This window comes from Gigantopelta aegis, chromosome 6 (assembly GCF_016097555.1).
Source record: "Gigantopelta aegis isolate Gae_Host chromosome 6, Gae_host_genome, whole genome shotgun sequence".
In the NCBI taxonomy this organism is placed as follows: Eukaryota; Metazoa; Mollusca; class Gastropoda; order Neomphalida; family Peltospiridae; genus Gigantopelta; species Gigantopelta aegis.
The window spans coordinates 82,014,515-82,027,607 of NC_054704.1; the positions used below are offsets into that span (position 1 = coordinate 82,014,515).

Consider the following 13,093-nt stretch of genomic DNA (forward strand, 5'->3'; position numbering starts at 1 on the left):
ACCCACAAACGTTTCCGATATCCATTGGATATCGATGGAAGGATAACGAATTTCCCGGACATATGCGATTGGAACAGTTAATAATTGAACAATGGTCGTGGCCTCCCATTGCTTTTGCCCCCCAATTTGCAGATAGGTCTATTTTGGCGAGATCTCGCGAAATCTCGCGGTTTGCGTCCTCGAGTAACTCCACAACGGGCACATGCGCAGTGGAATGAGAAAGAAGTCTATTGGCTACAACATTTAGTATTCACACACTAATTCCAACCACAGGGTTTAAATTTAACAGCAGTCATGCATCAATATGCCTCAGTGCCCTAGTCATACACTCCAGTACCTTGAAAATTTTAGTCTCTTGGCCAAACTGGCCGTGCCTTATTTATCATGGTCATCATATATTCAAACACGACCCCAGAAAGTTGTTTCATTATAAAAACATGAAATTTTTCATACTTTTATTTTGAATGGGTGCTGTTGTGTTGTATTAAAGACTTATTGAAATTTGCATAATGCCTCCCAAAAATCTGCATCGGTCGAGGCAAAATGGCCAAGTACTGGTATACCAAATATTGTTTTCCTGCCTGTGGGGATTATATATATATATATATACTGAACAAAATAAGAAACTGCCACTAACTTTGCTTGAACATAACTTGATGAAAACAAACCGGGGGAGTAATTGTTATATATGCGTTTAAAGAGTGTTATATATGCGTTTAAAGAGTGTTCCATGATGCATCGTTTGGTGCAAAAATCATGGCCATAGGTTAACAGAAACTGGGAGAAATTTTGACCAAGTGTGGTAGGGGTTAAAAACAAAAAAACCCACTTAATAATGGGTATGACCACCTCTTGAATTGACCACTGCAGTGCATCGCAGGTGCATAGAATTGACTAAAGTGTTGATTTCTGCCTGTGGAATATTGTTCCATTCCTGAATGAGCGCTTGACGAAGTTCGTTGACGTTAGCGGGTGGGTAGGGACGACGCCTCAATCGTCTGTCCAGACTATCCCAGACATGCTAGATGGGGTTGAGATCAGGACTTTTAGCGGGCCAGTCATCAATGAAATCAATGTTATTTGTCCTAAGAAAATTTACAGTGTCTCTAGCTGTATGAGAGGTGGCGTTATCATGCTGAAAAATCGAGATGTTGGCATTGTTATGGAACAGAGAAATGACGTGATGATTTAGAATGTCATCGCGGTAACGTTGAGCATTTAAATTGCCATCAATGACGACTAGTGGTGAACAATAACCATGGGCAATGGCTGCCCAGACCATGACACAACCCCCACCCCCGAAACGATCTCGTTCAAGAACATAACAGTCAGCATAGCGTTCATTTCTCCTATGGTAGATGCGCACCCTGCCATCACCACGTTGTAAAGAAAATCTGGATTCGTCCGAAAAAAGAATGGTATTCCAGCGTCGCCGTATCCAACGAGTGTATACACGTGCCCAATTAAGACGATTTAGACGATGACATAGCGTTAAAACACATCCGATGTAAGGACGTCATGCATGTAAACCATTCTCCTGCAGACGATTACGAACAGTTTGCCCACTGATTCGGTTAGTATGAAGCCCAGGTGTGTTAGCAGCAGTAGCAGTGGCAGTTTGGAATCGATTGCGCAAATGCGTGTTCATGATATAGCTGTCTTGACCACGCGTTGTAACACGCGGACGTCCACGACGTGGCAAGTCGTTGGTGCATCCTGTCGTTCGAAATCTTACGTGAAGATTTCGTATCGCTCGACTAGAACTCCCAACATGCCTTGCAACGTCTTCTGTCGACATGCCAGCATCAAGCATGCCAATCGCCCGTTCGCGTAAATTATTGGGTATTCTTGGCATACTAAAAATGCTACAATGTAAAAAACTTAATTTTTTTTACAAATTTTGAAGTGTTTTCGTTCACTTGACAACAATGTTAGTAAGACAAGTAAAACAAATTTACCAAATACTACACGGGACATGTCGAAACCATGCATGCACGTGCAAATTGAATTTCACGTTGTCGACGATTAACAGTGCAAAATTAATCATTAAAATTCATGAATCCTGATAATACAGCTCAAAGCTAATACTACCTATATAATTTCATTACACAATGAATTCTTTAACACAACAAATACTATTTTCTTTTTTTGTTCAGTATATATATATAAATGAATGCTTATTCAGTAGAAGTTGATAGCCTATATATATGCTAGCTAACGAAAAGAAACACGGGATCACACCAACACTAACTAATGGTGCACTGCAACCAAAACCCTCATCAATTGTGTTGGTAAAGTCCACAATCTTATCGGGAGTCGTTCATACACAACATCTTTGTATTTTTATACAAGCAGTACAATGCTAATAGCAAATTAAATTTGGTCTACAATATCAAGTATTACCTTAAGTTTTATTTTTCTTAAATATACAGTTTCTTCTCATTATCTGTGATACCAAAAAAACCCAGTTTGAAACTATTTTTTAATCTGTAAGCTTATTTTAATGTGGTGCAAGTTGGCAAACATGTTTTAGATTAAATTTCCTGGAAAAAACCCTCTTAGTTTTATGATAGTACAATATAGTCACTTCACTGAATAGACTATAAACTGGTAATAAAGGTAGGATTACAAAATAGGCTAGAGATCTAATTTAATGGTTGTGGGAATTTAAAACACATTCTACATGTGTATATATAAAGTATTCTGTAATGTCCACCTATAAAATGAAATGTTGGCTATCTGAATCTGAATCCACAACTTGTATGTACAGGCCATGGTATGTCTATGGGGAGTGTATATAAAAGAGTCCTTGCTGTGTTTTACGATAGGATCATCCTATATAGCAGTGGTGTGTTTCTTCACTTTCAAGCAAATGTCAGAATAACTATATGTTAAACCAGACACGTTCAGGATCAAGTAAAACGTTTGGTTTTAAGAGAGATCCAGTTTAATAAAGTTTATTTGTTTTGTTTAACGACACCACTAAAGCATATTGATTTATTAATCATTGGCCATTGGATGTCAAACATTTGGTAATTTAAACATATAGTCTTAGAGATGAAACATTTTTCCATTAGTAGCAAGGGATATTTTATATGCACCATCCCACAGACAGGATAGTTCATACCATGGCCTTTGATATACCAGTCAAGTTGCACTGGCTGGAATGAGAAATAGTCCAATGGGCCCACCGACAGATCGATCCTAAAACGACCACACATCAAGCGAGCACTTTACAACTGGGCTACATCCCGCCCTTACAATCCAGTTTTATAGTCCGGCCTATATAGGCTGCTCAGAGTTACTGGTACGGTCTGTTTTAGAGTCCGGCCTATATAGGCTGCTCAGAGTTACTGGTACGGTCTGTTTTAGAGTCCGGCCCATATAGGCTGCTCAGAGTTACTGGTACGGTCTGTTTTAGAGTCCGGCCCATATAGGCTGCTCAGAGTTACTGGTACGGTCTGTTTTAGAGTCCGGCCCATATAGGCTGCTCAGAGTTACTGGTATGGTCTGTTTTAGAGTCCGGCCCATATAGGCTGCTCAGAGTTACTGGTACGGTCTGTTTTAGAGTCCGGCCCATATAGGCTGCTCAGAGTTACTGGTACGGTCTGTTTTAGAGTCCGGCCCATATAGGCTGCTCAGAGTTACTGGTACGGTCTGTTTAAGAGTCAGGCCTATATAGGCTGCTCAGAGTTATTGGTATGGTCTGTTTCCACTCCACCACGTGAAGAGGATGTGAAATAATCAGATCACACATTTGTTAATTTTTGCTGCACTCTCAGGTATTTTGAATCAGACATTTTTATGTTTAGTGATATTATTTATTTCTTGCAGCATTAAAAACATTCAGTAGGTGGTGGTTGTTTTGGGGGGTATTTTTAAGTTTAAAAATTCCAAATTAAAAAGAAGGCCAAATTATTGATCAGGCCAAAGCCTGAACAGACCTTACCACTTCCTGTGGCTTTGAGAAACATTATTTAAAAATGACAGTGGAAAACATCCAGTTTTCATATGCATTCCTGTTTACAGAGGGTCCGGTGTTGAGGGGTTTTATTGTAGATATATGTACTCTTTTCTTGCTCATCCAGTTATAAACCATGTCAAAATACCAAAAAAAGTTGTTAACAGTGTTATATTGCAACACGTCACAGAGCATGTTACATATATGTATTCTTTTCTTGCTCATCCAGTTATAAACCATGTCAAAATACAAAAAAATTGTTAACGGTGTTATATTGCAACACATGTCACAGAGCATGTTAGAAGATCACAATGTACTAGACGTACTAGTATGTAAACTTCTTTTGGTACAACTGACAGTACGAGAGAAACATCACGTGGGGAAAAGGGATTTTTTTAATGTATACCCTTTTTATACTCTTTTGAAAAAGCACATAGAGGGTATATAAAAATATCTGCATGATGCTTCTACAATGAATTTATCTTGCTGACATGTTGGGGTGGGACATAGCCCAGTGGTAAAGCGGTCGGTTTGGGACCAATCCCCTGGGTCAATTGTCTATTTCTTGTTCCAACCAATGTATCATGACTGGTATATCAAAGGCTGTGGCATGTGCTATCCTGCCTTTGGGATGGTGCATATAAAAGATCCCTTGCTACTATTTGGGAAAATGTAGCAGGTTTCCATTCTAAGACTATATGTCAAAATTACCAAATGTTTGACATTCAGTAGCCAATGATTAATAAATCAACTTCTGTTGATATGTTAACTATAAAACCAGTTAAATGTAACAAACGAACACCATGCTGTAATGATTAACAATTTATTAATGAAGACATGTACAACACAGATGCGAAAGAAATCACTGACGGTGTGAAAAATAGTTGCATTGACAATAATTTGGCCAACAAATAAAGTTTGTTTTGTTTAACAACACCACTAGAGCACATTCATTTATTAATCATCAGCTAGTGGGATGTCAAACATTTGGTAATTTTGACATATATAGTCTTAGAGATGAAACCATTCCACAGACAGGATAGCACATACCATGGCCTTTGATATACCAGTTGTTGAGGACTGGCTGAAATGAGATAATTTGGCCAAACAAAATGTTATGGTCAGATAGTTTTTAAGTTTTTTTAAAACTGAAAAAAGCAAAATATGTGTTTATTTTGTTGGGGGAACAATGAATGTCTTGCTAGAACTAAAAACTCCCTAGTCTTTAAAATAATTGCATCCTACATTTTTTTTTGGTCCCTGATCTGATCCCTACACCTGGTATATGAAAGGTCATGATATGTGCTGTCCTCTGGAATAGTAAAGATTCCTTGCTGTTAATGGAAACTGTAGCAGGATTCCTCTAAGACCTCTTGTCAAAAATTACCAAATGTTTGACATCAAACAGCTAATGTTTAATATGTGCTCAGTGTGCTCTAGTGGTATCACTAAACAAAACAACTTTAACTTTTGCCTCCTTCATACCCATCCCCCCTCTCCACCCCATTCAGTCAATACAGGAACAGCCCAAAGAAAAAAAAAAACCCTAATGTACAGGAGGAAGAATTCTTTTTATTTTCACATGACCAGAGTTGTATAGCTAAGTTCCTGTCAAAATGGCAGTTGTGGTTATATAACCACTCCGAAGGCTGTGAGACTTGATTCATATTACCGTTACTATGTCGTGAGTAATAAGTTTGCAATCATGAATATATATATATATATGTGTGTGTGTGTGTGTGATCTTTGCCTTGAATGTAAGGTTCACTCGGTATAGTAACTTCCTGTAATAAAGCATCGTTTTTCAATTCCGGTGTTGGGTTTACGGATGTCACTTAGAAGGGCCCAGATCCACCCACTGTTTGAGGAGAAAGCTGCTGCCACATACTGTAAACTGAAGTGAAACTTTTGTAGCATGAACATATAATATCCTTAGCACTTTGAATGATTTAGGTCACCAATGTATAACTTATGTTTATATAAAAAAAGTTCTATTTCTGTTTTGTTCTGTTAATTTTCTTCTGTGAGTTAATTCTGTTCACTGTTTTATTGGTCTTTCATCTATGGACGTTGGGGAGGTTGGAGGTTATTGGGGTTCTCTTTACTGTTTTATTGGTCTTTCACCTTTGGAAGTTTGGGGGGGGTGAAGGTTATTGAGGTTCTTTTCACTGTTTTATTGGTCTTTCATCTATGGAAGTCTGGAAGGTTGGAGGTTATTTGGGTTCTCTTCACTGTTTTATTGGTCTTTCATCTATGAAAGTTTGGGAGGTTGGAGGTTATTGGGGTTCTCATCACTGTTTTATTGGTCTTTCACCTATGGACGTTTGCGAGGTTGGAGGTTATTGAGGTTCTCTTCACTGTTTTATTGGTCTTTCACCTGTGGAAGGTTGGAGGTTATTGGGGTTCTCTTCACTGTTTTATTGGTCTTTCACCTATGGAAGTTTGCGAGGTTGAAGGTTATTGGGGTTCTCTTCACTGTTTTATTGGTCTTTCACCTTTGAAAGTTTGGGAGGTTGGAGGTTATTGAGGTTCTCTTCACTGTTTTATTGGTCTTTCACCTATGGAAGTTCGGGAGGTTGGAGGTTATTGGGGTTCTCTTCACTGTTTTATTGGTCTTTCACCTTTGAAAGTTTGGGAGGTTGGAGGTTATTGAGGTTCTATACACTGTTTTATTGGTCTTTCACCTATGGAAGTTTGGGAGGTTGGAGGTTATTGGGGTTTTCTTCACTGTTTTATTGGTCTTTCACCTATGAAATTTTGGGAGGTTGGAGGTTATTGGGGTTCTTTTCACTGTTTCATTGGTCTTTAAATATTGAGCTGAAATTTTGTGTATAGGTTTATCACATACTGTTACAGATAAAGTTTGACTTTCATTTTTAATGGAGTTACGGCCTTGAACTGAGGAGATGTGAAAATTTGTTTTCCAGATTTTTGCAATGCCTGGAGATATCAAGATGAAATTTTGTATATAGCTTTATCATTTGTATTTAGCTTTACAGATAAAGTTGAAGTTTCATGGTGATTTACCCACTTGAATGTAGGAAATAAGAAAAATTGTTGAGCCCGGTAGGAGACATGTATTGCTTTAGCAGTATACTCTCAAAATGCTTGTTTTAGATGTGATTTAGTTAGTTTTACACATGTGTATAAATATGACAGGTGTACGCTTGGCAGGACACCTGTACTTATGATACATACAGTTAACATATATCTACATGGCTACTTAACATACATACAGTTAATATATATAGATCTACATATCAACATGGCTGTTGAGGAAAGTTACACATGACAGGAACTAAATACCTGTCGTAGATTCAGCACTTTGTGGTTTAGTACGTGTCCTGTTACAATTTTAATATGTTTGTTATTGGATGTAGATTAAATGTATGAATTACTTTACAACATTTATGAATGTCTGGAAAGCGAGAAATATAATTTACATATAATCACTAACTAAAATGTTATTAAGTCAGGCAGAATAATATAGAGTCTGTTCGTTTCAGATAGCAGGAAGGTACAGATTCTGGTATGATCAAAAATATTTTGTTTGGTAAAATGTATCACCTACTGTTACATTACTCACATCATTTCTTTCTCCACTATACCCCTGGAATCTCTGGAACCATACTACAGTTTTATGTCCTTAACATTTTAAATATTTTTTTTTTTTTTCTATAGCTTGTGGCAAGTGCTTCCATATTGGCTGTGCTAACACGTTGGCAATCTCTGCTTCACACTGTAGTCGGGACCGAAGTATCAAACACACCATTACATCAGACCAATTTGTGGTAAGATTTAAAAAAAATTATTTAAAATTTTATTCATGTCTTACTGTATGCACTGTTTACTTCATTATGGTGCAGGGGTGGCAACATCCCCATGGTGTTCGATGAGTATGGAGAATTCAGAACTCATTGTCCAGTAGCTCTTCAGAATTTTAAAATTAATACATTTTTACAAGCATCTGTGATGTGTTCAAGTCTTCATATGTTATTCCTTTTGAAAAAAAATTCTTTGAAATTGTTGTCATGGTTTGGTGCTGTGTTGTTTATTAGTTGTAGTTTAATCCTTTATTGGTGGGGTGTCTTTTTTTTTCTTTCTTCTTTTTTTTCTCTTTTTTTTTCTTTCTCTCTTTTTCTTTTCTTCTTTCTCACTTTTTTTTTTTTTTTTTTATTTTTTTTATACAAGTTAGCATCATACACTGTTCTAATGGTCTGGCCATAATGGCTGTTATTTTGGTTGGGTGGGGGTTGGTGGGGGAGCTGGATAATTAATTTAAATATGTGTATATACTTTTAAATTACATGGATTCCTATGTAGCAATTGCTTTGAAAGTCATTAAAAATAATCCTGACCATTATTTGAAACTTTACACACATTGAAAGTCAAAAAGCTTAATTAAGAGACTTAGCTTAATGGGTGTGTATCTAAAACCAAATCTTCTCTGCATGTGCTTGAACAGTAAATTAGCAGCTGAAAGCCCCAGGGACAATACACCCACATCCAGCCACACAATGTTACAGCGGGTTACATAACGGTTATGGCCTATGTGAGTGTAAGAGGTGGACCCTGGATAATCTCCAGCCCGCTGACCTAGTTGTTTGGGTTCACTCAGAGGTTATCTAAGATTAGTTCTCTGTGATGGTGGTCAATCTGTGGTCAGTACTTATCACCTGGTGGCCAGACAATTGAGGTCCAGATGTGGTGTCAGGCATGGAGGGTTTTACCAGGTACCCACTAACCCCAGCTGCCATATGTGATCCCTAAAGGTAGGCATTGTTAAAAGAAAACCAGTCTCTACCTGCTTGTCTCTTTAATCTTATTACAATCTTATTACATATTTTTGGGCCTGTGTTGTGGATTGTTATTTGTATTTTTTTTTATCAACAATTTATATTTATCTTTAAAAAAAAATATATATATATATATATATATATATATATATATTAAATAATTTTGACAGCTATTATAAATATATATAGATGACATTGAGTGTTTTGAATATACTTTCTTTTGAATTTTTTTTACTCTTTTCTTACTTTTATTTTTTATTTTATTCTTTCTTTTGAATTTTTTTTAATATTATTTTGTATGGGAGTTTTATATATATGCATGTTATGGAGTGGGTGGGGGAGATGCAGGGCTAGATATGTCGCTCGCGAAGATCACCAGTTGTGAATATTCAAAACAATTGGCGAAGGCGAATACATTTCATGTAATACTTGTTATTTTATTAGAAAATAACTGTTTTTGAAATCTTTAAAGTTTAAATAGATGGTTTAGCGAAAGTTTCTGCTTAACCAGAGCTAGCCCTGAGAATGTATAGTTCATGGTTTTGAGGACCTATCTGGCAATTCCTCCCCCTCCCCATACCACACAAATCGATAAAACGTACAGTTTTAGATATACATTTTTAGATCATATATATATATATGAAGAGTTTCATTGCAAAATGCAATAAATGCCATATTAAAAACCATTGTGCAAACACCACTCAAACACTGTTCACACGTAGACAAACACAAGTTCAAATTCAGTTTTCAGCAAAACGCCATATGATTGTCTGAGGATATATCGCAGATTGCTGAGAAACTGGTGTAGTGTTTATGGTGGTTTGGAATAAAATGTTTTTAGGATTGGGTGTGTATAGTGGCGTTTATCTTGTTTTGCAATAAAACTCTTCATATATGTGTGTTATAACTTAATATACTGGGACTTATTAGTACAGTTTTGGGGAGAGATTAAAGTTATCCATTAGGCTACATGTTGCAGAGAAGGTTTTGGAATACGGAAAACAAAAATTTACACAGCTTTAATTTAAATCAACTTCAACAACCATGGAATGCAAATAGGTACCATATGACTTTTAAAACAACACCCCAGTGCAAAAATACATTGACTGTTGGATGTCAAACAAAAGTAAATGATACAAAAATGGATGATAAACATCAATACAAACATTCTTAAATTATTAATAATCAATTTATGATACTTGAAGGTGGGACATTTAATTCTGTGCATTTCTATTAATCCTCCTATAGGTGGCAGTTTAATAATTTTAAAAATAACATATAATGTATTATTAAAAGACTTGTTATATGTGGTCATGTGGAATAGAAAAAGTACACCTGAGGTGGTGCAAAGTTCAAGCCTCGTCCCAGTGTCGAAATTTCCACCACCAAGGGTGTACTTTTTCTATCCTACATGACCGCATGTCTTTTTCTCCCATCCATTCAATAAATAAACCATTATTTTAGACGAACACACATTAATGACTGAAAAAGTAACTTTATTTGACCGTTTTATCATATATAAACTACACTATCTTCTTTGCCGTGTCTGTTTCATGTGTTAAATAATATAATTTAACGCTACAAATTAACAAGATAGCTTTTATAATGCAGGTTTTAATAACAAAATATCAATCTAAAACTAACCAACTGGCATTGATATGATGTCATATATACTCTTCAAAAAAAGAAATGCAAAAGGGTACAAATGGGTTATAACTCCGATTTTATGTTTCCTACCGGTTCATGCTTTGTGAATATAAGGTCATTGCATGTCCCAAACACATTCCCACGGTTACATTCGATAAAACGCAGCTACTGTACAATAAAGTTCCAAAATGTGAATATTCGCAAAAACGCAGCCATGTGCAAACCATGTCACCACTGCACGTGCGTTGGTTGTCTGCACGTGCAACATGAACACCGACAGTATAAAAGTGCAGGGTGTTCGCTTGCCTGGCCTCTGTATCTGGCCGACAGTTGACAATCCAGGACATGCCACGTCTCAGTGAACCGCAGAGAAACAATGCCATCGGCCGACTAGACGCAGGCGAATCCAGAACGGCCGTTGCCAGGGCATTCCATGTGTCCCCAAGCACCATCTCCAGACTGTGGGACCGTTACCAGCAACATGGATCAACACGTGACCTCCCTAGATCCGGTCGACCACGGGTCACTACCCCCGGGCAGGACCGCTACATCCGGGTACGCCACCTTCGGGAACGATTTACTACTGCCACCTCCACAGCCGCAGCAAACCAGGTTTGCGCAGGATATCCGACCAGACCGTACGGAACCGCCTACGTGAGGTAGGAATTCATACCAGACGTCCAGTTCGAGGTGTCATCTTAACACCACAACACCGTCGACTCCGACTGTGGCCTCAACTGCGATGGAGACAGGTGTGGTTCAGTGACGAGTCCCGATTTCTGCTCCGACGTCATGATGGAAGATGTCGCGTGTATAGGCGTCGTGGTGAATGTTATGCGGCAAACTGCGTGCAGGAAGTGGACAGATTCGGCGGGGGTAGTGTCATGGTGTGGGCAGCCATCTCACACACTGTCAGAACTGACCTGGTCCACGTGCAGGGCAACCTGAATGCACAGGGCTACATTGACCAGATCCTCCGGCCACACATCGTTCCAGTTATGGCCAACGCCAACGCAGTGTTCCAACATGACAACGCCAGGCCTCACACAGCACGTCTGACAACAGCTTTCCTACAGAACAACAACATTAATGTCCTTCCTTGGCCATCGATATCACCGGATTTGAACCCAATTGAGCATCTATGGGACGAGTTGGACCGACGCCTCCGACAACGACAACCACAGCCCCAGACCCTGCCTGAGCTGGCAGCAGCCTTGCAGGCCGAGTGGGCCACCATCCCCCGGGACGTCATCCGTACTCTGGTTGCTTCAATGGGCAGGCGGTGCCAGGCAGTTGTCAACACATGCGGAGGCCACACCCGGTATTGACTTCAGATGACCTTGACCTTGGTGGTGTGTCCTATCACTTACTCACAATGGACTAGAGTGAATTGTGAACAATCCTGCAACATTTGGTAATTATCGGACTCACCATTCAATAATTAAATCAATTCTCCAAATGTTACGACAATGTGGTTTACCGTTTCTTCTTTTGAAGAGTATATTATCAACGCTGTAATACTCCCCATGTTAAATTCATTGACGTCATAGTCAGAGCCCAAGACAGATTTATTCTGCATGGGCTGACATCATGGAATGGGTCTGTCTTGCATGGCTAGGGAAGGGAGAAATATATATATGATGCTGTTTATATCACTAACACTGCACATGTACGTTTTCATAGACGTTTTCCCTGTGGAAACTGATATTCATGATAAAATATGTTTTCATGAAATAAGCAGTACATCATTTTTAAAGTATACTGCTAAATTTAATATGTCTGTTCATAATAAATAAATGATGTTTTAAATTACGCATTAATGTGGTTTTTCAAATGTATCCAAAACCATTGCCGTATGGGTGATTTGGTCCAAAAGATCTGGCCTGGTGACCCCGATATTTTTATAGACCACCTGTAACTTTACTGTGGTAGAACATGGCTGCAGAAGAGTAATGTTATCCCGGGATTATTTTGTCCAGTATGTGGTTACACAATTTAAGAAGTTTGTTTCCTTTAAGGACACCACTAGAGCACATTGATGTATTAATCATCGGCTATTGGATGAATCTTTTTAAAAAAAAAATTTTTTTTTTAAAGTTTTGATTTTTAAATGAACATTTTACAATATTTATCTGCTTGACATTTTTCTTGCTTTTAACCATTAAAATAATTAACCGTAATTTGTTATATAAAACACTGGTGGCATAAGAACTTCATGAACATGAATTTACTACTTCGTATGCCAAATCATAGATCATGCCTCTATCCCAGACATGTATATCAGTTACAGATGTATTGACCTATTCACTTGTTGAATACAGACAATTTTCAAATATTGTAATCAAATTTGCAGACTTGATAATTTTTTATATTGCCCAATTTTCTTATTTTGTCTTATTTGAATGAGAATTAATTTTTTTGTGAGTGTTTTTTATCTCTACTAATTCAGGGTTTATGCCAGAGGGTAAAATGGGTATGGCGCCACACCCAATGTTTTTGCAGATTTTATGTTTTTTAAGCTGACCTTTTGACAAAATTAATGACTCTTATTATTACTGTATGATTTTCTTAACTCTAACCCTAAACCTAACCCATATTCTTTCTTTAGCACCGCACCCAAAAATGTCTTTCAGGCAAAAACACAGACTATTACGTTTGTCATCAGAAGTTTTCTGTTAGCGATTTGTTT

At 37.8% G+C, this 13,093-nt stretch overlaps 1 protein-coding gene across 1 annotated transcript in view; it reads left to right on the plus strand.

The window, feature by feature from the left end:
* The window catches only part of LOC121375953 (phosphatidylinositol 3-kinase regulatory subunit alpha-like), a 211,625-nt gene that overhangs the window by 161,350 nt on the left and 37,182 nt on the right, over positions 1 to 13,093 (plus strand). Inside the window, exon 6 of the mRNA XM_041503695.1 lies at positions 7,643 to 7,752. Coding sequence (XP_041359629.1) covers positions 7,643 to 7,752 — 110 coding nt within the window. The remainder of the gene's footprint in view (positions 1 to 7,642; positions 7,753 to 13,093) is intronic.